Raw genomic sequence first — 26,468 nt, forward strand, 5'->3', positions numbered from 1 at the left:
AAAACAAGAAACTCCCCAAAAACAGGTTATCTCTTTTCTTGGCCGGCAGCACGGATAGGGTGATCGTGACAACATCTTCCCATGTCCTACTACTAGAGTCTCGTCTATTCCCCCTTCGTGTCAATCGTGGCATCGAAATCTTATCGAACCCGAATCGGCCGTTCCTCCAGAACTAGTTGCCGTGAGATACTCGGCATTCTAGATTAAAGAAAAACAAGATAGCTCATGGTAATAGTGGGCTTCTTACTGGAGATCATCACTCGTTTTTCCCTGGTCGCAGGCGCCCTACTGATTTCCCGATTTCCATCGTTAACATCCCATTACGCTTCTCGTCATCTCTCGACCGAAATTTCTACGTGATTAAGCGTACAATTTGCGAGACGTCGGTATTTTCAAGGTGTGCACTTTTTCTACTTGGTGTTGACTGCCCCCTTTGGCCAACTTGGGCCTGGTAAAGTAGGAATTTGGCTACCATGATTCGTGGCTGTTTAGTATATCATTCCGAATTATCTTGCCTACTAACATGAATGCCACAGGGTCATCATTTTACATGGTTCACGGGTAGCCTCCTTCCCACCGAAGCCCTATCTAAGTTATAAAAAAAAAACAAGTTAGCCAGGCGAATCGAATCGAATCACTTCGCTCGTTAGCCCATCCAACCGAGTGTTCGGGCCTTCAGTCTTTGAATATGGCTGCTCTGGTCCAAACTTACCCTCAGCAAAGTGGAACAGTAACGTTGCTTCAGACCAGACCCAGCACGACTTCAGGAATAATGCCGCCCCCCTCGGGAAACCAGCCTAACCAGGCATACACAAGCAACCAGCAGAGGAATAACTATCATACATTGTCTGGCAGTGTCGGAGGAGGGTCGAATACCTATCGTGGTAACGCACCAGCCCCTGTTCAACCATATGCATTTACAGCTACGCCCAGTCTAGCTAATGGCGGACAACGGCAACAACATGGCGCCTATCGTTCGCCATCGAGTGTACCCAATATGCAGATGGTAGACCCGAATGCCGCAGCTCGCTCTCGTTATCCCGGAAACTCGAACTCGTCGGGCGGCAGTATCCCTGGCCAAGCTGCAATGCCTGGCGGGCATCCTCATGATGATCCGCGAACTATGTCTGCTCCTGGACCCCGACCTCAATTGCCCGCGTTGAATCTTTCGGCTAACCAGCCGACATTCGCCCAAGTCGCTGCTGCGAAACCTTCACCGGAACGATATAGGCGGCCATCTCCAAGGTATACAGACTCGTCACCTAGCGTTCCGCAGGTGCAACAACCACATGGTTCGGCAATGCCATCGGGCTCTGGCATGGCTACGGTGGTCCATCTTTATAATCCCCGAGCTATGCCAGATCGGAAAGCAGGGACGACCAGGAATCCCGTTTCCCTTGCGAATAGGCCGCATAGTGCCTACGGTACCGGGGTAGCGATGGACGACATGCAGCTATACCGACATCCCACCGAAGAAGAAGCTAAAAGATATCGGCGGCGTAGCATACATTCAATCAATTCTTCCGATTACCCCAACCCCCTGACCCCGCAGGAATTCAAGAAGCAAGCGGAGGAGACATTCCGCCCAGAAGCACTAGCCGCCTCGAGGAAGCAGGGTGGTTTAGATAAGGACCAGAGAAATGCTGCACGGAGCGGTCCTGGTCTTTCTGTTATGGATAAAAATACAGTGCGGACTAGCAACGGCAGTTCTGAAAGTCTCGTTTCGAGTGGGAGCAGCAGTTCTAGGCCGTCTTCGGTGAGTTTTGCACCCTCGGGAGCGAAAAAGAAAAGTTCCCAGGGATCACCCAATCAGATAACGCCTAGGGGGGGAAATTGCCACAGTGAGATGCTAACTGAAATTGCTGTTATATAGTCTGCCAATCGAAGCTCCAATGCGTCTGCCCCCACGGCCAGCCCCGCCTCCTCCACCTCTACAGAAAGGAAATCTGGACAGGATCAATCAAAGCAGGTGAACGTACCGCCTCGCGGCTCATCATCAACTGATGTCGGCAAACGAATTACCAACCCATCCCCGTTGTCGAAGCCGGTAACCATGGCTCCCGGGTCCTCTCCTGAAGACTCGGCAGCGCCTGCCCGTGCACCGGAGCCGGCTTCAACTAAGCCTTCGGCGCCTTCTCCTAGCTTGATGACGGATAGTCCCGCAGCTAAGCATCTCGCTGCGATTAACGAGAAGGGCGGGAAATCGAAGACCAAGACGTCGCGATTAAGGCGAGCCTTCTCTTTTGGGAGCGCTGCCGAACTCCGGAAAGTTACCGGACAGGATGTCACTTCCGACGCGGGAAAGATATCGCAAAATGAACCGTCGAAATTGCACAAGGATGCCCAGCCTGTGGACCTCTACGAGGCGGAACAAGCACGGATTGCACAAAAACAGGAGGAGAGCGGTATCGGTAGTAGCATCTACGCCGGTACCAGACTATTCGCGGGATCAACCGATAACCTTTCGATTTCCTCGACAGCATCTTCTGCGTCGATTATGCTCCGCAAGATGGGACGGGGAATGAAGAAGAGTGGCAGATCGTTGGTTGGATTATTTAGGCCTAAATCGGTTATCGGAGCACCCGGCGAGGACATGACAATACCAGAGGGTTCCCAAGCGGCTGTGTCGATGGTCACGGTTGAGGCCGAGCGCGACCGAGTCAATGCCAATTCCACCGCTTCGCAGCAGGCCCCTACCTTGCCACCTTTGGAGACTGGCAACGCGGAGATCTCTGTAGTCGATGGTCATCCTTCTGACTATCTAGGGAACTCGAACCTGGACAATTCGGCCTCGAGGAAAAGCATCGTCGGTGGTGAGAGGGAGCGAGCCGAAGTACTCGCTACTATCCGGAAGGGTATTCTGAAGAGTAGGTCCACAGCTAAAAATTTTAACTGCTTTATCTAACATGGTTGTAGCTCGTAGCAATTCACCTAGCCCTTCCGCTGGAGGCCCCGGCCTCGATCTCCCGGCAATTCCCAACGTCTCTAACTCTCCTAGCTCTACCACTCCTAGTACTCCAAACGACGATCAAGGCCAAGCTCATAAACGAAACGATACTCTTACCATTGGTAGCGAGGACTATTTTGTATCAGCGTTGCGCCTTCGTCAAGACACCAAGAGCGCGCCCACGACGCCTCAAGGATCCGGCAAACGAAATGCCACCTTCAGCCCGCGGATCGTGTTCTATGACACGTGGCCGAGCGGAGAGTACGACCGCCGTGGTGAGATTGCGACCTGCAATCGCCTAACGCCCATGCTCGCTCAGCAGATCAAGGAGGAGTTGAACACTTTCAAAATGGTAAGCAAGAGCGGAAATGTTCTGCGGTTTTGCTTTTGGGAGCTTCGCTTACGTGTAAACGCAGGAAATGGAGGTTCATGAGACGTCCAAGGTCTATACGCACTTTTTCTAACGACGATGAGCGCTGCACCACGATATTCCAGCAAAAAACAGGTTCCCTTCTCGATTAAAGGCTTATAGACCTGCAATCATGTATTTGTCACTCGAGTCTACGGCGTTTGCACATGGCCAGCATAGTAAGGTGTCGCGGCGTTTTTCGAATTTACATTTGGAGCTGTTTTTCTGAGCACAAAAAGAACCTGTTCGTTGCTATAATATCCAAACAGTACCGGTAACGGCGGGGACCCGATGGCTCTATTGAGGACATCACTTGCGTCGGAACGTATTTGCATCAGGCATCCGCCCCCGGTCCTGAGTTATTTCGGGGTAAAAGAAGCTGCTACGGCTTGGATTTGAGTTGGTAGGAGTGTATTCGGTGTGGCAGGCGTATCACAGGAGGCGGTCAGACATCTGGAGGGTGACAACCCCAATAGGTAGAGATATGCTGACCCGAAAACACCCCGTGTCTTTCAGAGCGGAGGAGGAATACTGCAGCACCAGGGGGGGCTGGCATGTGAAGACAAGGCGGATCCCTTGAGCGGATCATGGAAAACGATGGCAACCTATCTATCATGACTCTTGCCTATCTGAACCGAAGCTATACTTATCCCCGGCGACACAGCTAGGCAAGATCGAATTTTTGGAACCAATCATAGATTTATGTATCTATGTTGTATTCTGACATCATAATTTTTTAGCCTGGGGGCATGAGGGAGTCATTTGAAGTTTGAACGAGAGAATAACAGTCTATTTTGTCTTATCGTTCACGACTTGAAGGTGTTATGATGATATTTGCTCCAGTGGATGGCAGTAATGTACTATTAAGGAAAGATCTGATGGCTACCTACGTATTTGAACCGGGATAAGAGTGAATATCAGTATCCAATATCAGTATCCAATATCAGTATCCAACATTTTCCAAGTTCTTTCGGCGCTACGCATACGCACCTGTATGTCTTGGCTTCTCCCCTTATCCAATATTTTGGCACGTAAACTGGCATAAGTAGGGTGCATAGATGCTTGCTTTCCAGGGTCCTCCTCTCTCAGCAAGGGTCTGGCCTAACCGGAGGGCGTTAGGAGGGTGGCCGAGGTTGCAACGGCCAAGCGCGATCTCCCCAAGAGTAGGTATGTAGAGGTACTCGGCCGATTAATACGAGATGTAGAGGATATATATGGGGCGCAGCGTTTTGGTTCCATTTTCCTGTGCCAAGATTGTTTTTTCTTAAGCGAACTGCTAGGTTACATTAGGTACATACATAGGTAGCCTCGGGGTTTCGTGGGGTCTTATGCAAGGCTGCAATGTTATCTGAGATCTATCGTATTTTTGTGAGAGCTACCTAGGTAGGTTAGGTAGGTACCTATGTTTTGTATGACGTGCTTGTGGGAGGTTGTCAAGGTTTGTTTCTTTTTATTTCTTTTTATTTTGTTAGGTAATTAAGGAACAGTATACTTACGTAGGTACCTAATAGATTCATGTAATAATGCCGATTATTCTTATAGCATGATACTTGGCATTAGTATGTAGTCTAGAGAAAGCGCAATCCGGACATTACATAATATGTATACCGTATTTCGGAGCTAGATTACTTTGTACTATGTAGCCCCGCCAAAATTATTGTAGATTTTCTTAGCTTAAACCAATCATTTTCCTATACGAAATTCATCATCTGATGCCTACTCTTCAACCGCAAGTTAGAAACGCTCGCAGTCGTCATCCTGGACATTGTTACGAAATTGCGTACGCGCTGGAATATTACCGGCTTTGGCTGGAAAATAACAGCCAGAAAGTACGTCGCAATGGCTTCAACCACAGCCAATGGGGCAACGGCAACGATGGCGGCCAAGACTAAGTTACATGGGCGAATGTTCTATGAAAGCATAGGCAGTCCTAAGTTTGTGCTCGCGCCTATGGTCGATCAGTCCGAGTTCGTATGTCTCCTATACCGTCATCCTATAGTGAGAATGTCGAACACTGACAGCCGTTAATCTCAGGCCTGGCGCATGCTTACTCGGTCGTATCTCACTCCAGACGAGAACTCGAAACTGTTAGCTTATACGCCTATGTTCCACGCTCGATTATTTAAAGAAACATACAAATATAGAGAATCGCACTTCGAAGCGACCCGACCCTCTCCGTCTACTCCTGCTTCGGCAACGCCGAATTCTACGCCTGCATCTACGAACACCGAACAACTACCCCCATTCCTGGATGGCAACCCGGCATTCGATCGTCCTCTATTCGTGCAGTTCTGCGCCAATGATCCTGAACACTTACTGGGTGCGGCAACCCTAGCCGCGCCTTACTGCGACGCCGTCGACTTGAACCTCGGCTGCCCTCAAGGTATAGCGCGCAAAGGTCACTATGGCGCATTCCTACAAGAGGACCAAGAACTCGTCTACAATCTGATCAATACCCTTCATAAGGACCTTCCCGTCCCTGTAACAGCAAAGATACGCATATTGGAAACTAAGGAGGACACTTTAGCTTATGCTAAGAACGTGTTGGCTGCGGGCGCAAGTATCATTACCGTCCACGGGCGAAGACGAGAGCAAAAGGGTCATATAACCGGTGTCGCAGACTGGGAATACCTGCGCTATCTAAGAGAGAACCTACCAAAGGAAACGGTCATTTTCGCCAATGGCAATGTTCTCCAGCACGGAGATCTGGAAAGATGTCTCGAGGCAACGGGTGCTGACGCCGTCATGAGCGCGGAGGGAAATCTAAGCGATCCGGCCATCTTTGCACAACCGCCACCTCCTGGACAAGAGGGACGAGAATATTGGCGAGGCTTAGACGGTAAGGGTGGCTATCGAATAGACGCCGTGTTTAGGCGTTATATGGATATCATACACAAACATGTCCTGCAACGGGATCCGCCAGCGCGAAGGCCCTTGTTTATTATTGGGGATGATGAGAGTTGGCTTGCTGAGGGAAAGGATAAGGATGCAGAGCAAGAGGAGGGTCCGGCGCGCAAGAAACGGAAGAAGGATGGTGGCAGCAGGAACGAGAAATGCACCTCGCCGAATCTCCTTGCGGTCCGACCTCACTTATTCCATCTCTTAAGACACTTCATATCGAAACATATAGATATCCGTGATGCTCTAGCAAGGTGTCACGCCGGCGACGTTCCAGCTATCGAGAATATCCTCGACATGGTAGAGCGGCGTGTAGCGGAAGGCCTTATCGAATACGAGAGGACTGGAGGCAAAAGCATAGAAGAACCAGAAGCACAACCCAAAGCGGTAGAAAGTAAGGAGCCGGCAGAATCGTCAAAGACAGAAGATACCGAGGACACGGACTTCGATCCGGAAACCTCGGTAGCAACCGTCAAGAAATGCAAGCGGCCGTGGTGGATCGCACAACCTATAGTGCGGCCGCTTCCGAAAGAGGCCCTGGCGAACGGGAGCATAAGTCTCAGCAAAAAGGAAAAGAAGAAGCAGGAACTAGAGGCCCAGGTCGGGACGGAAAGGGATATAAACACGGCCGAAAAGGGGGTAGATGCATAATTACCGAAACCGGACGGCATAGCGGGGGTTAAGGAGCCCCCTATGGATGCGAAGAAGCCGGGGCTTACGGCTGATGAGCTGGTCTGTGGGTAGAGGCTAGAGACTAGGAATATAAAGGGTACTATAGATCATGGCATGGCACAAAGCGTATGTCAGATATTATAGCTATATCCAAGGTTAGAATCTATAGAAATTTATAAGCCTAGCTAAATGCAAGGGGTGGTACCGCCACGAACCAAAGCCACCGAATACTTCAATAACGGTGAGCGAATATTGTCTGCCATCGAACTACATTAATAGATCCCCACTTGCTAGCACGCATTAGAGGCATCTGTCCTTTCTCGTCCAGTTGATTGATATCTTCCCCTAGTAGAACTAGTGCCCTCATGGCCACCACACAGTCCAGCTGTGCTAAGCAGTTGAATAAGCTCTGCTCTGGAAACCATCTAGCTCGAATATCAGGTCTGGCAGGCTGTAGCTGTGAAAAGAACTCTTCTTCTTGCTGATTTATTTGGATATCGAGGCCTTGGTCTATGATAATGCAGCGAGTAAATGTGTGCCGTAGTAACCTCTGATATTGATGTACCGTAATCTATCAGGGGATTGCTTGACGAGGTGGATTAAGTCTTCACACGCAGGAACATACAATATGTTTACATCGGGAGTATAGATATTGATGTCGAGACGGCAAATATCACGAAGGCCGATCCATGTATGTAGCGGAAATTGCTTGATCCAATCCGACTGTTGTACTTCATAAAGCTGCGCTTCGTTGGAGTGGAAAAGGACATTCGAAACAGCATACTCAAGAAATGGGTAAGCTTCGGTTGTTTCACTTACTAATTCCAACCAGTCATCATAATCCATTAGACCAACATCAACATCTGGCATTCTGATCATCATTCCGCTAAAACAAGCCTCTTTTATAGCATCTTGACTCTTGCCTATAAAGTTGCTGCTTAGATGAGGCCAATATTGTCGGACTATACCTCGCAGTTCATAACCGTCAAGTATAAAAAACTCCCGAACAGATTCGTGGATAAATTGCATAGAAGATGAAAATATAGCGCAAACCTCCTCTACTAACCCTTTTGACGAGCTAAGAATATATCTGCGCATCGTATAATCTTCTAGGAGAGAACCATGCGGGATCGGGTCATTGAGACCAGCTTTGATACCGCAGTAAAGTTCCTCCAAGCTCAACGGACGTTTTGCAAGAAGTACGAGTTGGATACAGAGTAACATGGAATCGCAGGCTTCTGAATCCCGTACTTCTGAATCCCGCATTAGCATATCGTGGAACAGGAGGCTGAGCTCGGTTGGTAATTCATCAAGTAGCTTATTCACAGCAGCTGTCTTTCCCGAATCGAAGGCTTTGTTTAACATTGGAATCACTAGAGCTACCCAAAGAAAGACGCCGGATGCCTTTTTGAGAATCCGAGATTTGATATCTTCGCCGGATTGCGACGAATCGATGACAAGAGTAGAGTCGATATAACGCTGGATATCGATCATATGACCGTCTTGACCGTCAATAAGTAAGGTCAGCCCTTTTATAATTGACATATTCGGATAATGCCGGCTCGAAAAGCATACGTTTAGGCGGTCGCCTTGCTTCATGGCCTGCCAACTGATCTCTTGGAAGAATGTGACCATGCTACGCGCTTGTTCTTCTAGACATTCGTCAAGCGCGTCGATGTAGCATACGAGTTTGCGGCTGTCCAATTTTCTAATGGCGTATGAAATCAAGTTTTTTAGACTCTCTTCCTGCCAGCCATTTTGTTCGATCAAGTCGGGATTGGTGAATCCGAGTTCGACGAAGACTCTCTTGGTGTCTGGAAAAGTCTCCATGATTTGCCATAGAAGGGATTGGTATAACCCCTTCGCTGTTCGTTCGAGTTCATGTCCTCTCGCGTTGAAGAAGAATGAAATGACGTTGAAATCAGGCATCTGAGTTTTTGACTCTCCAAGGAGATAATTCATAAGTATAGATTTCCCTGCGCCTGGCTTTCCTTTGATCCAGAGTAATCCATGATGGTAGCTGATTTCATCTGGGTTTACCCAAGCCTTGAATTCATGAGTATCCAGAATCCAGCTACAAGTATCTGGGCTGGGCGATCGAAGGGTTTGTCGACGGGCATGAATCTGGTCGAACCGTAACGACTTGTAAAGGAGGTCGGGAAGCTTGCCGACCGGCTGATTTAGGCGAGCAGAGTTTTGTTCGTCTGTGGGTTGAGAAAAGGTATGGCCATTATGAACACGGCTGTTCCCAGAAATGAACTGGAACTGGACCGAAGACTCCGCTTGCCCGGACATCACGCTATGTGGAGCTTATAGAAATGCTGGGCTCTGTGTATGAATACGAATTATTTTGGAACTAGAAATGGCTAGAAGAGCAAAGCTAACGGGCGGGAAAGATGTTGGCTTTTCTCACGCTCTTTGCTCATGAGTAGGGTGTACGGCTGAGATCCTTCATCGGATACTGCATGGCCGCGACCTATGCGCTGGAATGGCACGTAAGCAACAGGACTCGGTGACCAAGGCAATAGGTAAGGCAGACAGATGCCCAGAACATTTTGTATAAACTACCCATATCAAGCGCTCAAGAGCCTTGGGTTCCTCATCTCGTAGTACTAAGCCTGATTACGTTATAAAGCAAGTTTCAAAATGGCCGAAGTCTTTGGTATCGTAATAGGCGCCGTAGGTCTCGCTTCAGCCCTAGGCGCGTGTATCGATGGGAGAATGCTCGAGTTGCGGCTCTCACGCTGGGGAGAAGCGTTAGGAGTCGATGAAGACCCACAGTTGAGCAACCCATTAGCAACCAACGATCAAATTAGGACCGCAAAAGATGCGCTTATCCGAATCCTCGAGCTTCTCGAGGAATCAAACAAGCTGTCTCAAAAGTTCCGACCATCATGTGACCAGGCCGGAGATCGCTCGGAACGGGATGAAGGAAAAGAGAAGAATGAACATTCCTTAAGCAGAAAAATCCGGGAGGTAGTTGCGCGGCGTAGACGACATGGAGCTAATCCGATGAAGACTATGCGTTGGGTGCTGTACAGCAGAGAACATGCGATGCAACTTATTAGTGATATCACATCGTTGATCGATTTGCTACAGCACATCTATCCAATGCCCGATAAGGAGCAAGAACTAGCCAGAGAGGAAGTCAGACAGCTTACTTCAGGCATTACTGATCAAGGGTCCACGATACGGCACTTGCAACAACTTGTGCAAGGCATCGATAATGACATGAAAAAGGCGATCGAGTCTGTCGAAAGGCAGGGCCACCAGTACGGAGACGTATCCATGGAAGAGAATGCGCGCATTCAGAATGGGCATACCTTCACTCGGGCTTGGGAGGGGGCATCTTCTTTGCCAGTAGGGCCGAGCATGACTTTTACTTGCATAAAAGCATCGGGTTCCTCAAGGGCTCGCAACGGAGATGTATATGTAGAGAAGGACGACTTCTGGTCGTAGGTCTGAGCGACACGGCGACCAATGCTTTTCTCTATCGGTATGGAAGAGTGAGGAGGAGATTGAGAGTTGGACGAATAGGGTGACGATATATTTTGGAAGAATGCAGATGTTCTAGGTTAGTTTAGGTCAATCGCCGATCTCAAATACACATATGTACATGTACCTTACAGTATGGAACTCGCACCTTCTTCGTATGAATTGCAGGTGCCTTCTCTTGGGGGAAGCTTTATTTAAACAAGGTTACATGTATAACACCTCTGAAGCTGCTGTGTCACGCCAACTTACTGAGGAAGTTGCATGTGCTGAAGAATTGAAGAATGGCAGGTGTGGATGTGATAAGCTTGCAGGAAGAAAGGCAGATCTAGAAGGGACCCCACCTATTAAACTCCCCTCCCGTTGGCCCTAACCCCGCAATCCTGCGGCAGTGTCCACCGTAGCAGTGGTACCCGCACTACTTCTGCGGCCGAAATCCGTCCATCGGGCGGCCGCATCTTGGCTTACAAGAGTCATGTCCTGGTGGTTGGCAAGAAATACTCGAATCGAAAGATGCAGGCATCCGATGCACGGAATTATTCATAAGGTATACTTGGTAATCAGGTAGGTACCTTTGCATTTTGAAAATATATGTGCATATATACCTAAGGTACCTAGGTATGTACGGTGATAATTCCCCAGCAGATGTAATTCTCTACCTGTTTTCGTAGGGGAAGATACCTGACAAGCGGGATTTATCGAACCGGGGCGGACCCGTCTACCCGTCTTACACCTCCGAAGGAATGCACCTCTCTACCTTTAGGGGAAGGCTCTCTGCCCCTTAGGGGAAAGCACCTAGGGAGCGGCATTAAACGGACCGGAGCGGCCCCGTCTTCCCGTTCTTACACCCCCGTGGACGGATCTTATTTATAAGAGCTTACATGTGCATATATTATCGCTCGCAATGTCTTGGGTACCTATAGTCTTGGAGAACATCTCAATCCTCGAAAACTCGACGAGAATCTAAGGTGTTCTTCCTATTCTTAGGCTTGTAGTCTGAGTCTGAGAGTCTGAGAGTCTGAGAGTCTGAGAGTCTGAGAGTCTGAGAGTCTGAGAGTCTGAGAGTCTGAGAGTCTGAGAGTCTGAGAGTCTGAGAGTTTGTAGTTGTGATACAGCTCTACTACGTAACCCTTCATGGTAAGACTTCCCGCCCAGGTTTCTGTATAGTACATTCGCAACTGGGCTGACTCGTTGATAAAGGCGTCCCAAGGGAGGCTTGCGCTCTCCGCGCTTTTCTTGGGGATGGGACTCTTCGGGGTCATGGCTACCGACGGACAGCTTTTCGCAGGTCCGTTAGGTAAGCTGTTAAGAGCCATCGCCGGCGGGAGTGAAGAAGCTGTGGTCTTAATAGGTGGCCCGGTGCCTTTCAAGTACAAGTACACCGGCGTCGGGTTTGTGGATGCGATAATCTCGCATTGGACGGCCTTCGTGGCGGCGCTGATCGACGACCCCGAGCTCCGCTGGAACACCTGGGCGCTCTACATCGAGTCTATGGGCCAGTTCTGCGTCGGATGGGGTCTTCTCTTGCTCGAGTGTAGGCGAGCAGGAAATCGCGGTCTCGCCGTTAGTTGGGCTGGAACCCTCGGCGTGGTCTTCCAAGCGATCTCGTGGGCGTTTTCTTTACCGCTATACTTCGGGTTGCATCTTCTCACGTCGCCTATCTCGAAGTTGGAAAGCAAGGGTGGCAGAATTACGGGTGAATCTGCGAAGCTCCTATTCGTGGACCTCTGGGACTTAGCACTTATGCCTATTTCCCTGACCTTAGGAACCCTTATTCCTACTCTCTTCATGAGTTTGCCTTCGCTCTTCTCTTCCATCGGCCACTATAGCTGGATTGCTTTCTGGATCCCATTTGGACCGGTAAGTAGATAGAGATTGTCTTGCATCTTTCTAAATTCTAATCATATTTACATTAGTGGACGGTGATTGCTATGGACCTGTTCAAGAGCGTGGCCAACTCCACAGTTGGCACTCTCGGTCCGAAGGACACCAACGGCAAGCCTACTACACCCGGCAAGGGCTTTTATGTGGCTGTGTCGACAGTATACCAATTCAATATGGCGGTTTCCGTGCTAACGCATTTGCCATTCATGGCCACATCCGTGCTACCTGGTCCTTTACGTTCCGCTCTCATTTACGCATTCCCCGGGTTTGCCTCCTTTTTCTCAGACATCACTTTCAGGAAGACATGGCTACCCCACCCCTTCCTCGGACAGCCGGCAATAGACCCGCTCGCAAACGGACCTGGTAGGTTTGGCCCCCTGGTTGCCGATTTCTACCTGTTCGATCTGTACCTAGGAAACGGAGCGATGCTCATATGGGCCTTGTACTTGTATCTTCAACAAACCGGATCCTCTCCGGCGAAGGCCATACAAACGGCCGCAAAGTGGTCTTTCCTTGGCGGCTTCGTAGCTGGTGCATTTGCGCTGCTCTGGGAGCGTGACGAGCTTGTCCAGGAAAGCGAGAACGACGCGAAGAGGAAATGAAGAGTTAAGATGGACAATCTCGATGGGAGTTAAAAGGGAGTGGGGAGTTCCACCTCAATATTAGTTGGTTTCCACTTAGCCCGATCCCTGGAGACGTGCCGAGTTAATTATGTGCTCAAAATCGCCTGTATAGAAAACGGGCGGTATTCTGAAATTCTACACGGTGGCAATTGGCATGCTAGTTATTGAGAATTCACTAAGCGAGCGATAGAAGCACTTATTAGAGCATAGAGAGTGTAAATGATAAGTGATGTGGTATATCAAACACTATCTCTTCACTACTGGGGCCTCTGAGCGTACTAACCTAGGTTAGGTAGATATATCAGCGTAACTTCTTGGAACAGCATGAGAATGTCTCGCACTCATCATAAACTAGTGGATTGCTTTTAATCACTTTCTAACTCCTTTAGATGACCTTTCCTCGCAAGATATGCAGCGCCAGAGTCGGCCCAGACCTGATAGCTAAAGACTTTGTACTGATCATCGAATTTAAGCGCATACGCGAAGACTTCGTCCCAGCTCTCGCCCGTAGCCGTCCACGTGAACTTGGCGGTGCCGCGGACTGCGACGCGATTCTCAACAGCATCGATAATATAATCCGCGAAGCACATATTCTCGTAGCTCAGACACGAGGAGACAGTGCTGAAGTATTCCTGCACGCCGTCGTGCCCCCGGAATTCGCGACCGAGGAAAGGGGCGAGTTCTTTGAGTCCATGCTCGTATGCCCATATGTGGGTGGAGGACGAGAAATGGCTTAAGATCTCGTCGGGTGGTTTTTTCTGCGCAAAGCTCTCACAGAAACCTATGGCGGCGTTAAGGAGGTCCTCTCGTTTATGGTGAGGCATGTCTGTACAAGCTTATAGAATCTCATTCAAAATATAGGTAGCGTAAACTTGGTGGCCCTTTTTGACTGAAATCTTTAGGATGATACGTCATTATTGATTAATTCTCGTCAGCCCGTCAACAGCTGATTCGGGGTTTAAACTAGATTCTACAGCTGCAGCCAATTTCATCTTATGTTGGAACATTTCATCTACATAATGTTAGGTACCTATCTATAGGTACCTACCTATACAATCTGTATTAATTCCGAATAATATGGCAAAGATACATGTACTTCTTTTCTACTTCATAATAAGTCATTTCTTACATATTTAATTAGGTACCTAATATTTATGAAATGTCTCGGCTGTGAAACAAAAACTCCAGGGTATCTCCTAAAATATGATAACTACGAATTTAATATGTAACCCGAAACTAATAACATGAAGGATTTACCTCCTTTATTACGTCCAACAACTTCGATATCCTATAAAACTTATAATTCCTTTCTACTGAGGTTTCTCCCTTGCAGCGTAATAGCCCAAGCTTATAATTCAATTACTTTCTACTATCTCAAGCTTACAAACTACATACGATTCGATACACGATACACGATACACGATCCACGATCCACGATCCTAATGGCATTTTCACCGCTACTCACACACCGTTACTCGCCTCTTCCTTCAAATCGGCATATTAGGGTGCTTGAGATACGGCATGGCGACACTGGCTCTGAGCCGCTGAAGGGAAGTCTTCGGAATCTTGATCTCGATGATGATATGCATCTACCCTATGCAGCTTTATCATATACCTGGGGCCAGCCCGACTTCTCCGAGACGTTATTCTTAGACGGCTCCGTCAAATTCATAACTACAAATTTAGCTAATGCCCTTCGGCGCTTCCGTTTTGTTAGTTGTCTAAAATGGATATGGGTAGACGCTGTATGTATTAACCAGCAAGATGACGAAGAGAAAAGCTTTCAGATCCCACTTATGACAGAGATATACCGCAATGCATCGTATACCAATGTCTGGCTTGGGAACGAGGATCGTGATATCAAGTCAATGAAAGTCATGCGGACGATTGCTACCAGGATCTCTGAGAACATTCAAGAACCGGGAGTCTTGGACGCTTCAGCGCTATCGCATGTGATATCAATCACCCAGCTCGCGTGGTTTACTCGTCGTTGGGTTATTCAAGAGCTTGTCATGAGCCCAAGTGTGTCGTTACACTGCGGTCCTATAGAGCTATCCTGGCAGCAACTCTCCAGGGTCCTGCTTATAGCTAGGGAAATTGCTCAACCAACACCATCGCTTGCATCGGCAATTTCTCTTTACCACTTATGGCTTACGTGGTCGATGCCTCAAATTGAGTCCTCAATAAACCCAGCTCGCGCCGATTCGAGGAAGAAAGGAAACTCCACCAATATGGCAAACTTGCTTCATGCCTTCGAACACTTTGATTGCGCAGACCCTCGAGATCGAATCTACTCAATATTTGGTCTTAAAAGGGATGGGGTAAATATCGACATAAATTATGCCTATTCGACAGGAGAAGTCTTTACTAGCTTTGCGGAAGCCTATGCAAATTCTAAGGGGGAGGTAGAAAATTTGCTATTTTGGGTATTGGCCGAGACAAGCACACGTCAGAGGGGAAATAGAGTAGACGGGCTACCCTCTTGGGTCCCAGATTGGCGGATACCATCTACTGGTAGACTTCCGTTCGAGCCGCACTTCATGGAGGGCCAGTCAGTCCAAAGACGTTTGGGTAATGCGTCATATTCTTTGACTATGAATTTCTTCAAGGGCCCATCAGTTCATGGGAGGCCTGAGGTTCCGCTTACTGTTTCTTGGGCAGTGTTCCGTGGTGAGAACGAAGATTTTCCTGATTTTATTGCACGATCAGCTACGGCCGTCTGGGAATGGTATCTTGCCAACACTACCAGAGATTCCGATGCGATAAATGATGAGCAACTCTGGTATTGGGTCACGCATCGCGTAATCAACAACCTGCTCCCCTGGGCATTGGCAGGCATCCCTTTAACCGATTCAGTTAGCCGTTCGCCACCTGAAAAGAGACACGAGCTCGGAGCAATTATTCGTGATTTTTGGACGAAATTTTGGCCCAATGCCACATCAAGTGGATATGTACAGGTAGAAGAGACCTGGAAGAGATTAGAGGCGACAACGCGCTGCTTCTTCGTCGCCCTTCCAGATCCAAATGCCAGGCCGGGTCTTAAGACTAGCGTTATAGGTATAGGGTTTTCGGATTTACGCGAAGGAGACAGGGTCAGCGCCATAGACGCGAAGATGAAGACACCCGAGAGCGACCTCCCAGGGAATCAGACAACCTCCGGCTTGATTGTTCGGGATTCTTTACAATATACATATAGCCAAGCGAACCAACAAGTGTATTCGAGAGAAGATTGTAGTAACCGCGACTATAGACCTCTGGAGTTCATAGGTTGCTGCTACCTATATTATGATTTCAAACTCGTGGGCTGGGATAGTTGTCTTTCTGATCTCATAGTATACTGAGTTGGCAGAGCTGTAGAAACCAAGGGCCTTATCACCTTGGCGAGACCCACGTACCTTCTACTCTATGAGAGACTGGGGCTATCAAATAATAGTCTCTCAACCCTTTTTGAATATAGAACCAGTTGAACCAGTTGTTACCTAGGTATGTATCCGTCTAAGTACCTAAAGGCAGCTAAGCTTGGTTTGGAAATGTTTATCTTCGCTTTAAATTATATTTCCAGCGTGACATCGTGATTCTTAAACCAGTTAGAGACAGGTTTATAATAGCACTTTGTTTTAAGCGCTAAGAATACACATCAGAGCATGTCCTTGAAGAGCTTCCCGAAACAGAAGTGAACGCCGATCTAGTTAAGAGTATGCTGCGGTAGCATTCGTATTATAAGAGCTATCACGGTTACGGATTTTAGCCGCTGGCGAAAACAAAAAGGCTTTCGGTGATCGTACCATTACCTCAAGAAAACTCGCTGCCCATTTCCCCGGAAGCATTCAATGCTACCATGAACCGGGGAAATATATTGCGCATGAGGTCCTCCGCAGTCTCGACCTGTTTATAGCTCGATCCAGGATTATTTCAATAGCAGCACCCCGACAAGAAAAAAGTATTTTAAACTAAAGAAGTGCCACAGTCAGATTTGAATGATTATCACGACCAATACCCCGTCGGACGCAAACGTTGCATAAGCCAATAGCGATGCTATTCCACGTCTTGTTAAGAGCTCTGCTATTCGAGCTTTTTTTCCAGCATGCTTCCGCTGCTTCTAATGCGAGCGCATCAAGTAGCATAAGAGCTATATACTTATTCAAAGACGTGCTCAAGTCAAACACGACATCTTTAAAGACCTCGGGCTTCAACTCGGTCATCATCTTCGGCGTCGGAATCCTCGAAAATGGCGACATCATGTACTACTCGAACACTCCAGGAAGCAATGACACACTAATCGCATCTGACGGTGGATATGTAGGGGGTACAGCGCTTTCCGACAAGGTCCGCTCGTTTAAGACAGGCGACACGGGCATTAACCGGATCGAGATCTCGATGAACTCTCAGCACGTCCGCGAACTGACGAGCAGCCCGGGAACCGGTGCCGAGACGAGGCTCTACCGCAACTTCAAGGCGTTAAAGACAGCATGGAGTCTCGACGCCGTCAACAACGACGACGAGTCTCTATACGATGTCACCAGTACTGTCGCCTTTGCGAAAATGCTCGGCACGATAGGATATAAATACACGGGCGCTCCGTATACAAACTCAGACTTCTGGAAAAACGTCACGACGCAGAGTAATAACGGTCTCCACGAACCGAACTTGCTGTTGGATAGGATGTATCTGCAATGCTGTATGTAACATCGAAGCCACCCCCCCTCTTCCCCCTTTCCACTTTTTAGGTTGTCTCGGGAGCCGACGTTTCATTGTCGAACTGACTAAGGGGATATTACTCCCGTGACATATCTGACCTCATCTGTCGTCTTACTAATGGAAGAAGGAAGAAATTGCTGACTCTTGTTGCAGACGACGGAGGTTCAGGCAACGACCCGGGCAGCTGGCAAACCGCTCTAGGCATGAAGGTGGTACCGCTGGTATGGGTTACAAACGACTCTAAGCCGTCGCAGGGGACGACGGCTACACAAGCACGGTCTAAGTTCACAAGTTGGAATTCAAAAAGCGCGGTGGCTGGGGGAGGGTATTGGAACGACTACGACATTGAAAAAATGGGGTTATCGTACACAGAATACGGAGAGGTTCTTACAAGTATTTTCCCGTAAATGACCAGGTTGGCTGTACGTATAAGTAGGGGCTGTATAAGGAGGAAGGATACGACTGACCGGCTATAAGAAGAAGCAAAGACTAAGAAGAAGAAGAAGAAGAAGAAGAAAAGACAAAGAAAAAGAAAAGACAAAAAAAAAAGGAAATGTATAGTTAGGTGATATTGTATTGGAGAAGATGCAATAGTCCGGAATTACGTTACAGATGACGTAACTATTAACAAAACATACATGATGCAGACCGAGCCGAGAGGCGTCAAGCAAGGTAACAAGGTCTAAGCTTTGATATCTATAAACGTGACACGGCTTGCACACCGAGAAATTCTACCCCTCTACTATTCCCGACCTTAATCTCATACGCCAATTAACATCGAGACAGTAAAGTAGAACAGCAACACGGAATCCTATATTTTCGACAGAAAGCAAGAATCATAAATTTCATGTGACACCTCGATAGGAATCCATAGGAATCCATAGGAATCTATAGGAAGGAAAGCCCCGACATTCGTAATTCGGCATCGTGCATATGGTCCTAGGACGTCCGGTTTAAAGAGGGCGTACGACTCCTCCTACTCCCACTCCCACTCCCACTCCTACGAGCACGAGCACGAGCACTGGCACAAGCACAAGCACAAGCACAAGCACAAGCACAAGCACGAGCACGTGAGTCTGGAACCCATTCCCGGCCAATATAAAAACTCCATGTAAACGTCCCCGCACTCTACGGAAATCTTAATAACTTGGATCTTGCCCTGGAATTCCTTCGTCCGGACTGTCTTATAATTCGATAGCATCCAACGCCTCGTCCCACTATGGTGAGCCAATCAAGCATCTTCCTCCGTCTCCCCCTGGAGATCCGGGAGAAGATCTACCTCCAACTGCTGCTCTTCCGCGACGACGTCGGCGTCCAATCTCTGACTCCCAAGCTCGACCGGTGGATCAAGTCGATGTGGGACGATTCCGGGTCGACGTTCTGCGGCGATGAGGATGACATTGTGCCTCGAGGAAGAACCAGCATCCTTTACGTGTCCAAGCAGATCAGCGACGAGGCTCTCGACGTCTTGTACCAGCGCAATACCTTTGTCATACATACCCACGCCGATTCTCACGATAAATTTCTCAAGTTCGGAACCGTCAACATACGGCGCATCCGTTCCTTGAGACTTGTCACGCACCCTCAGGAGCTTGGGTACATGGAGCCCGTCAACTTCGACCCCAAGATATGGGATCCGCTTCTTACAGATTTGACGCATCTCTCGCTCGTTCTGCAACAGCCGTGGAAGGCTCGGGGACATTACGATTCGTCTGGTAGTAAGGACAAGTTCCAAAATTGCATTGACGAGGAGCTGCAGAGATGGCTTGTTTGGCTAGAACCCATCTTGCAATACTTCGCTAGCAATATTTCCGAGAGAACCACGGTTAGCATCGACGATAATGAGTTGGCGGAGACGAGCGAGGTCGTGCATAAATGCTTCCGTGCTGGTTACCAGAAGGTGCAGACTGAGATCGGAGACAGAATCTTTGAGAGGGCGTTGCCATCTGAGGATGATGATTACTGGTACGACGACTATGATATGGATTCTACGTGTGGCGGCACCATCAACGATTGGTCAGACTAGCATCGAGCCAATTTTTTATTATCCGGGGCGTTATTTTCGGGGTACAAAATGCACTAAAATCAGCAGCATGTTCCTTTTTCAGCCATCTCATCTCTTAAGTGTATTTCGGTTGGCTTCTTTTCGGCTCGGCAAGTTTAGCTACGTATGGATTTGGGGTTAGGAACTAGGTATGGGGGAAGGGGGGGTCATGGTTAGTAGTCACCACTCAATACTACTACTGGTTGTTGGCAGGCTGGGAAACTGGAAGAGGGCTAGGATTCTAAAATGGGTGCGAAAAGGAGAACGCTTGACAGAGTAATATAATTAATGTGCAATCCTATATCTACAAACGTGGATTTCCTCCGCTTGGTGATATACTTTCGAGATTATAAATTGCGCCTAACAGAAGATAGTAACTTCACATAAGCGCCGTCTCTATAAAAGCTCGTAGGAAGAATTAGTTCTGATTCGGAATTGGCCTTAAAGGGCAGAAAGCACCGAATTAAGGCGCGAGCGTTCCCAAGTATATACCAACCAAGAATTTAAACAAGCTTACGAAAAAAGGGGCTTACAGTAACAAACTTATTTACTTGGCCAGGAATACGACAATATAGAAAAGGAGGAATAAGGTATATTGCTACTTGCTAATCACTAGCACTATCTCCTGATAGACGCTACCTGAAGGACCATATCTCCGATTTCATCCTGTCCGTTTCGGTTGGCATCCCGGGCCTAACCTAGGTCCGGTAAGCCCATCCGTTAAATCCGGACCAAACTAGGAAACACAAACTCCGGAGGAGCGACGATGTCTAGCACGTATCTTTGACTTATAATGTTTTACGGCTGGCTTTTTCATTATCTGTAAATAAATATATCCAGCGTAGCACGTACTTTTCTGTCGAAATGACTATAGATAACAAGCATACGTCTTCGCTTTCTGATAGTGGGATAATACCAAGACAGCCATGACTGCAAATTATGCTAAGGATCAGCCTGATGGCTTTACCAACCGCATAGAGAAGATCGCCATCGTGGGGGTACGTGGGATTTCAACTTTACTCTGCACAGGATAAATATATCACTAACAAGTCGCAGGCTGGTGGTCAGATAGGGAGCGTCCTGACTGAGCACTTGCTCAAGAGTGGCAAGCATACCTTAACAGCCATAACGCGGCCTAGCAGCACTAAAAAGCTTCCCGAAGGCCTTCAAGTTGCTCGCGTCAACTATAGCGGTGACGACGACACCGAACTTGTAGAGGTGCTTCGCGGGCAGCAGGTCTTGATCATTTCTATGTCAGTCCACGCTCCAAGGGACAGTGTCAGCAAGCTTGGTATGTAGCATTGACAGCCCCTTTTAATTTGTCGGAAACAAGCACCCTTCGTAGTTCGAGTTTTCCAATGTCCTTCCAAATCTACCCAGAGACGCCATTGGAAAGGATCGGCCCGGGTTTGAGAATCGCTTGCTTAACCGCATTTTCCCAATATGTCCCCGGCGTCCTCTGGGAACTTGTTACTCGAAGTGATAGCTGAGAAGTGATAGCTGAGAAGTGATAGCTGAGATGCTAACTTCGCTGCAACAGTACGCGCAGCCGCCAAGGCCGGTGTGTCGTACATCCTACCCAACTGGTTCGGGCACGACGCCGCCAACGACGCGCTATGCGAAGATAGCATGCTGAAGGCCTCGCGGGACAGCATCACCTCGGAGATCGAAAGCCTTGGCGCCAGCTCGTACATCCTTCTCGTGTGCAACTTCTGGTACGAGTTCAGCCTCGGCGGCGGACCCGACCGCTTCGGATTCGACTTTAACAAGCGCACGTTCGTCGAGCTTGGGGACGGCACGGTGCCCATCCGCACGAGCACGTGGCCGCAGTGCGGGCGGGCCGTCGCCGCGCTTCTCAGCCTCAAGGAGTTCCCGGACGACGGGGCGGATATGTCGCCCACGCTGTCGCAGTTCCGCAACGGCTGCGTGTACGTCTCGAGTTTCCGCCTTGCCCAGCGCGATATGTTCGAGAGCGTGAAGCGCGTCACTGGCACCGCGGATGCCGATTGGACTGTTACCCGCGAATCTGCCGAGGAGCGCTGGGGGCAGGGCAGGGCTGCTCTGCAGGAGGGGAACTGGAAGCTCTTTACTAAGATGCTGTATAGTCGCATGTTTTTCCCACATGGCGACGGTGACTACAAGGGGGAGCTCCATAATGACTTGCTTGGCTTGCCTGTCGAGGATTTAGATGAGGCTACGGCCGTAGGCGTCCGGATGGGAGAAAGTGGCGAGGTGCCGTTTTCGCATTAAAGGGGGGTGGGTGGTGTTGCTGGTAATATGGTGGTATTTATCTCACGAACCTTTCAGGGCTAGCAACAAGAGAGTAGCTTTTATGTGACTCTCTTTCTTCTTGTTCGAACCTATAATATCATTCGGCTTACGCGTGGGTTTCATTCGTAGTAGAATCGATCTTCCTGTCGTTACCCCTTATTTAGCATCTTCCTCGTCTCATACGTAGCTCTGTATACGGATAGCACTTTAACCTAGTTGAATCAAAATGTCGTTTTTTACCTGTCTTCAATCTCTTGTGATATATATGAGCTTGGGATTGATTATATATATATGCAACTCCCTCACAAGAGCCCACGCCATCGTTTTGAAGTCCTCACCGAACACCAATTTCAGACGGAAACGTATCTTACGCCTACAAGCTCTTAAATCTAGATTGAACCAGACCAATCGGATTAGATATCCAGAGTGTATTGGTGATTTAGTAGCGAAAGACAATATAAACTGTATTACAACTCGAAAAACAAGTCGGATCTCTGGATATAGCGGGATCTTATATGACCAGCTTACCTATGGCCATGGTATGCCGGTATAGGAGTGAATTCGTCATATATCATTGCTTCCCTTAGTGTTTAGGTATCACATTTATAAAAAATGCCTAAAAGAGACGAAAAGACTATAATCAAATGGTAGAAATGCGCGACATGCCCGCCCTCACTACCCACCTATAGAACATATTCTAGGTCAAGTGTGCACGGCAGGTAGAAAACGACCGTCTTAGTCCGCATGATTAGGTTAGGTAGGTACTTATCTATATTCGTAGAGTTTCCGCAAAAAGCTCTTGAGAACGAGTGGGAGACGGAGACGGGTAGATCGTAGGAGGGGAATACATACGCGATAGCACCTGTCAATCACGGACATGTGGCAGTCTAGGCCAATGGTTGGGCCACAGCGTAAGCAATGATACATCAACGTGTTCGAGCATATGAAGTCGTAAATGAATTTTATATGGAGGCTGGTATAAAAATTGCTGATTGCGCGATATCGGGGTGCGAGTGTTGCTGCTGTTGTAATTGTCGGGTAAGAAATCGTAATAAAGTATAGGTAGGTCAAGATTTAAATACGGGGAGTAGGTATTGGTATGTATATGTATTTTATTTCTTATCGGCCGTTGCTAAGTTCAATCTTTAAAATTACCTAGGTAGGTAGGTACCTATGGCCTGTGGCTTCCTGGTAGATGCCGTGCATTAGAAATGCGGCGCAGATTGGTTGCTCTAAAGTTCGATTTCAGTCGGAGCTCTGGTGGCAGGGTGGCAGGTAAGTCTGGACAGGCACCAATTCGCAAACGTCACTCTTAGATGAGTGGATACCCGACGTAAGGTCGCCCCAGAAAATGACCGGTACCGAAAATACTTAGTGTTCTGCGGAACAACGCAGCTAAGATTCTTGTACTCTCAAGTCCAAATTTTCGTACCCTTTTCGGAGTACATCTTCAAGCTTCCTTTAGGGCTCCGGGGTTCGCTGAAGTCACCTAAATAGACCTAAACGGTGGTAAAGCTCTAGGTACTCCAGCGGCCTTTTCGTTGGTTAATCAGGCGACAACTCTTTCCCCAGGGCTTTTTCACTTGCATCACTCTGACCAAGTCTTGCTTGGAACTTGTGACTGACCAAACGACATCAATTTCCTCCCTTCTACTCTTTCCATCTCTCATAATCAGCCAATTCTTAACCAACTCCCTCAATCCAACCACGTCTTCCGTTGCGTGTATCTATATCACGCACACTTCTTTTTCTCATTTGTTTTATTTAGACACCCGGTTTGTGTTTTTCCCGCTGCCAGCCGACCCCAGATCAGTTCAGATTCTTGCTGCAGGGTCCTCCCCAACGTGAGCGCGCTTCGCGATATCACCTGTCGGCTGCATCCAATATCGTCATCGTCATCAACCCTCCATTCCACGGCCTAGAGTCGACATATCACCCAACGTCGACCCATCCGTCTATCAACGGCCCCAGTCGCCTTTCTCCCTTTCCAACCCGATTTTCTCTTAGCCGATATGCCAGGGAAAACGCCTCATTCAAACGGAAAGGAGCCGGTCGAGAACGGTATCAGGAACAACCAGGACGTTGACATGACCGACGAGAAGTCCTCGCTTAAGGGAAAGGGCAAGAAGGGTGTCAAGGAAGGCGAAGATATGACGGTTGTCGTCCCCCCTTCGAAGACCACAAAACAATCTTCCCAACCACCTCCGCCTGACGTTGACGGAGATATCGAAATGGACGTGGATAAGCCGGAGGACCTCGAGGTCAAGGTCGACCCCGTCACCCAGGCCATCACAGGTATAGCCAACGTCATCACCTAAATAAACTCGTGCATATAACAATCTAACATATTATCTTCCATTATAGATATTAAGAGTAATTTCGCCCTCCTCGACCGCGCAGTAGCTCTATTCGATGCCAGATTCTCGTTAAGGGCTTTAAGATCCATCTCTTCCCTCCGGAAGCGTCTCACACCGGATATCCTAGCCCAGGTTATCGCAGAGACTTTTTCGGTCTCGAGCACATCCGCCAACGTGGCTAAGCAACTTCTAGTTGCTATCGGAAAAGAAGATGTACCGCTAGGTCGCCAGCCTAGTTCTGAGATGGAGATTGATAGCGAACCAAAGGCTCCCGCTAAGAACGGAAACAAGAAGGAGAATAAGGAAGTCATTCCCGAGATCGATATCTTCCTGAGCATCCTGGTTCAAGTCCATCTCTTTGACGCGAAGCAGTTCCAGCAGGGAGCGGAATTTTCCAAATACCTTTCGGAGCGCATCCACTCTTTGAATCGCCGGACTCTAGATTCGCTTTCCGCAAAGGCCTACTTCTACTACTCTCTATTCTGCGAGCAGCTTGCACCTTTGCCCCCATCTCCTCAGTCTCCGATCGTTGCGATCCGCCCGACCCTCTTGACTGCTCTCCGGACTGCCGTCTTACGAAAGGATATCGACATTCAGGCCTCGGTTATCGTTCTCCTTCTCCGAAGCTACCTACTAACCTCCCACATCTCTCAAGCGGATCTCCTCGTATCTCACACCCAGTTCCCTGAGAATGCTGCCAACAACCAAGTTGCACGCTTCCTTTATTACCTCGGTCGGATCCGAGCCATCCAGTTGCGCTACACTGAAGCACACGAACATCTAACGGCAGCCACACGAAAAGCGCCGGCGAGCTCGTGCGCCCTGGGTTTCGCGCAAACTGCGACAAAGCTTCTACTCGTCGTAGAGCTGCTGATGGGTGATATCCCCGAACGTGCTACCTTCCGCGTTTCCAATATGGAGCAAGCCCTTCACCCATACTTCTTGCTCGTCCAAGCTGTGCGAGTAGGTAACTTGGAGGATTTCGAGGTGACGATCGCTGACCATGCCGACACCTTCCGCCGTGACGGGACGTACTCGCTCATCCTGCGCCTTCGCCAGAATGTCATCAAGACTGGCATCCGCATGATGAGCTTGAGCTATAGCCGTATCTCTCTGCGCGACATATGCATCCGCCTGCATCTTGGTAGTGAAGAGAGCGCGGAGTACATTGTCGCCAAGGCGATCCGCGACGGTGTCATCGAGGCGACCTTAGATCGGGAACGAGGTTTCATGAAGAGCAAGGAGGTTGGTGACGTTTACGCTACCAGGGAACCGGGAGAGGCGTTCCACGATCGTATCAGAGCTTGTCTTGCGCTACACGACGAGAGTGTGAAGGTACGTTGCTATCGCCCATATTAACTACTTCGAATCCAGCCAGACTGACTCATTTATGAATAGGCCATGCGTTTCCCCATGAACCAGCACAGACTTGAGTTGAAGAATGCTCAGGAGGCACGCGAACGAGAGCGCGAGATGGCAAAGGAGATACAAGAAGGTGACCTAGACGAAGATGACCTCGGCGGAGACTTCGAGGGAATGTAAAATAATTTAGCCCGTGTATTCTGAAATAGGAAGGACTTCGGGTGCTACTCTTTGCGCCATTCTCGGCCGATGATGGTTTAGCACGCGAGAACGGGGGAGCCAGCTTATTTGCATCGGTGAAAGTTGTAGTTTGGTGACCGAGAGAAGTGAAGAGGCCGCAATACTGGCGCGGCCAAATATAAACAACGTCATTCGGCCTATTGTAATAGATATCGACGGAGAGAAAGCCTCGTTTTGTTGGCTGGGAAGAAGCGTGTGAGATAGTAGGTTTCTTCTAGCAAGCCAGGACACTTAACAGCAAATCCAAGCGCTAGTTAGGACAGCTCCCTTTTTTAGTACGCGTTTGATAATTACACTGATATTGCTGTTACATATTATATTACACGAAGGTAGCCTATTTGACTTATGGTTTGGTCAGTGTGGTGTAGGTTTGGTCATGGTTAAGCTTGGATTTGATAACACTTTGACAATTAGGTGCTCTTAGACATCAAGGCGGTGGTATGTTTGTGCTTTGACACCATGCAAGCTATGTCTTGCGAATATATAAGGTAGGTATGACCTACTAACAAATTCATGCTAAAGCCTGTTGGTGGTTCGTTGGTCGAGTTAAAGGGTATCACGTGAGACAAAT

At 48.5% G+C, this 26,468-nt stretch overlaps 11 protein-coding genes across 11 annotated transcripts; 9 read left to right on the plus strand and 2 right to left on the minus strand.

Moving 5' to 3' along the window:
* Positions 1–26: 26 nt before the first annotated feature.
* On the plus strand, positions 27–3,460 carry F4813DRAFT_211827 (uncharacterized protein). The gene is made up of 5 exons (XM_049239679.1): positions 27–397; positions 537–1,756; positions 1,874–2,867; positions 2,917–3,299; positions 3,364–3,460. The coding sequence occupies exons 2-5, from the start codon at positions 689–691 to the stop codon at positions 3,409–3,411; spliced, it is 2,493 nt and encodes an 830-aa protein (XP_049096260.1). The 5' UTR covers positions 27–397; positions 537–688; the 3' UTR covers positions 3,412–3,460.
* A 1,735-nt stretch (positions 3,461–5,195) lies between these two features.
* Positions 5,196–6,998, plus strand: F4813DRAFT_382737 (FMN-linked oxidoreductase; the record flags this gene model as incomplete). The annotated part of the gene is made up of 3 exons (XM_049245850.1): positions 5,196–5,327; positions 5,391–6,893; positions 6,939–6,998. The coding sequence occupies 3 exons, from the start codon at positions 5,196–5,198 to the stop codon at positions 6,996–6,998; spliced, it is 1,695 nt and encodes a 564-aa protein (XP_049096261.1).
* Positions 6,999–7,171: 173 nt separating this feature from the next.
* F4813DRAFT_211893 (uncharacterized protein) lies at positions 7,172–9,397 on the minus strand. The gene has a single exon (XM_049239681.1). It carries the CDS (start codon positions 9,219–9,221, stop codon positions 7,437–7,439), a length of 1,785 nt encoding a protein of 594 aa, XP_049096262.1. The 5' UTR covers positions 9,222–9,397; the 3' UTR covers positions 7,172–7,436.
* On the plus strand, positions 9,192–10,715 carry F4813DRAFT_211963 (uncharacterized protein). Its single transcript, XM_049239682.1, has one exon. It carries the CDS (start codon positions 9,573–9,575, stop codon positions 10,383–10,385), a length of 813 nt encoding a protein of 270 aa, XP_049096263.1. The 5' UTR covers positions 9,192–9,572; the 3' UTR covers positions 10,386–10,715.
* A 963-nt stretch (positions 10,716–11,678) lies between these two features.
* Positions 11,679–12,904, plus strand: F4813DRAFT_392804 (uncharacterized protein; the record flags this gene model as incomplete). Its single annotated transcript, XM_049247323.1, has 2 exons — positions 11,679–12,278; positions 12,335–12,904. 2 exons carry the CDS (start codon positions 11,679–11,681, stop codon positions 12,902–12,904), a joined length of 1,170 nt encoding a protein of 389 aa, XP_049096264.1.
* F4813DRAFT_211876 (uncharacterized protein) lies at positions 12,791–13,923 on the minus strand. The gene has a single exon (XM_049239680.1). The coding sequence runs from the start codon at positions 13,747–13,749 to the stop codon at positions 13,291–13,293; it is 459 nt and encodes a 152-aa protein (XP_049096265.1). The 5' UTR covers positions 13,750–13,923; the 3' UTR covers positions 12,791–13,290.
* Positions 13,924–14,272: 349 nt separating this feature from the next.
* On the plus strand, positions 14,273–16,561 carry F4813DRAFT_371328 (heterokaryon incompatibility protein-domain-containing protein). Its single transcript, XM_049244603.1, has one exon. The coding sequence runs from the start codon at positions 14,368–14,370 to the stop codon at positions 16,264–16,266; it is 1,899 nt and encodes a 632-aa protein (XP_049096266.1). The 5' UTR covers positions 14,273–14,367; the 3' UTR covers positions 16,267–16,561.
* Positions 16,476–18,308, plus strand: F4813DRAFT_212023 (uncharacterized protein). The gene is made up of 2 exons (XM_049239683.1): positions 16,476–17,603; positions 17,777–18,308. Exons 1-2 carry the CDS (start codon positions 16,958–16,960, stop codon positions 18,028–18,030), a joined length of 900 nt encoding a protein of 299 aa, XP_049096267.1. The 5' UTR covers positions 16,476–16,957; the 3' UTR covers positions 18,031–18,308.
* F4813DRAFT_371333 (uncharacterized protein) lies at positions 18,279–19,978 on the plus strand. Its single transcript, XM_049244604.1, has one exon. It carries the CDS (start codon positions 18,843–18,845, stop codon positions 19,647–19,649), a length of 807 nt encoding a protein of 268 aa, XP_049096268.1. The 5' UTR covers positions 18,279–18,842; the 3' UTR covers positions 19,650–19,978.
* Positions 19,979–20,290: 312 nt separating this feature from the next.
* On the plus strand, positions 20,291–22,177 carry F4813DRAFT_371335 (uncharacterized protein). Its single transcript, XM_049244605.1, has 3 exons — positions 20,291–20,665; positions 20,724–20,958; positions 21,208–22,177. Exons 1-3 carry the CDS (start codon positions 20,594–20,596, stop codon positions 21,915–21,917), a joined length of 1,017 nt encoding a protein of 338 aa, XP_049096269.1. The 5' UTR covers positions 20,291–20,593; the 3' UTR covers positions 21,918–22,177.
* A 1,167-nt stretch (positions 22,178–23,344) lies between these two features.
* On the plus strand, positions 23,345–26,443 carry F4813DRAFT_371337 (proteasome regulatory subunit C-terminal-domain-containing protein). The gene is made up of 3 exons (XM_049244606.1): positions 23,345–24,233; positions 24,303–25,630; positions 25,694–26,443. The coding sequence occupies exons 1-3, from the start codon at positions 23,951–23,953 to the stop codon at positions 25,835–25,837; spliced, it is 1,755 nt and encodes a 584-aa protein (XP_049096270.1). The 5' UTR covers positions 23,345–23,950; the 3' UTR covers positions 25,838–26,443.
* Positions 26,444–26,468: the final 25 nt, after the last annotated feature.

Source organism: Daldinia decipiens (assembly GCF_022478715.1).
Source record: "Daldinia decipiens strain CBS 113046 unplaced genomic scaffold F4813scaffold_38, whole genome shotgun sequence".
Lineage (NCBI taxonomy): Eukaryota > Fungi > Ascomycota > Sordariomycetes > Xylariales > Hypoxylaceae > Daldinia > Daldinia decipiens.

Coding starts and splice junctions, on each gene's coding strand:
- F4813DRAFT_211876 (XM_049239680.1), bottom strand. CDS start 13,749: ATGCCTCACCATAAACGAGAGGACCTCCTTAACGCCGCCATAGGTTTC.
- F4813DRAFT_371337 (XM_049244606.1), top strand. CDS start 23,951: ATGCCAGGGAAAACGCCTCATTCAAACGGAAAGGAGCCGGTCGAGAAC. Junction 24,234..24,302: donor CGTCACCCAGGCCATCACAG/GTATAGCCAACG, acceptor CTTCCATTATAG/ATATTAAGAGTAATTTCGCC. Junction 25,631..25,693: donor TACACGACGAGAGTGTGAAG/GTACGTTGCTAT, acceptor ATTTATGAATAG/GCCATGCGTTTCCCCATGAA.
- F4813DRAFT_211963 (XM_049239682.1), top strand. CDS start 9,573: ATGGCCGAAGTCTTTGGTATCGTAATAGGCGCCGTAGGTCTCGCTTCA.
- F4813DRAFT_212023 (XM_049239683.1), top strand. CDS start 16,958: ATGCTATTCCACGTCTTGTTAAGAGCTCTGCTATTCGAGCTTTTTTTC. Junction 17,604..17,776: donor TAGGATGTATCTGCAATGCT/GTATGTAACATC, acceptor CTCTTGTTGCAG/ACGACGGAGGTTCAGGCAAC.
- F4813DRAFT_371333 (XM_049244604.1), top strand. CDS start 18,843: ATGGTGAGCCAATCAAGCATCTTCCTCCGTCTCCCCCTGGAGATCCGG.
- F4813DRAFT_211827 (XM_049239679.1), top strand. CDS start 689: ATGGCTGCTCTGGTCCAAACTTACCCTCAGCAAAGTGGAACAGTAACG. Junction 2,868..2,916: donor CCGGAAGGGTATTCTGAAGA/GTAGGTCCACAG, acceptor ACATGGTTGTAG/CTCGTAGCAATTCACCTAGC. Junction 3,300..3,363: donor AGTTGAACACTTTCAAAATG/GTAAGCAAGAGC, acceptor GTGTAAACGCAG/GAAATGGAGGTTCATGAGAC.
- F4813DRAFT_371328 (XM_049244603.1), top strand. CDS start 14,368: ATGGCATTTTCACCGCTACTCACACACCGTTACTCGCCTCTTCCTTCA.
- F4813DRAFT_371335 (XM_049244605.1), top strand. CDS start 20,594: ATGACTGCAAATTATGCTAAGGATCAGCCTGATGGCTTTACCAACCGC. Junction 20,666..20,723: donor AGAAGATCGCCATCGTGGGG/GTACGTGGGATT, acceptor AACAAGTCGCAG/GCTGGTGGTCAGATAGGGAG. Junction 20,959..21,207: donor GGACAGTGTCAGCAAGCTTG/GTATGTAGCATT, acceptor TCGCTGCAACAG/TACGCGCAGCCGCCAAGGCC.
- F4813DRAFT_211893 (XM_049239681.1), bottom strand. CDS start 9,221: ATGTCCGGGCAAGCGGAGTCTTCGGTCCAGTTCCAGTTCATTTCTGGG.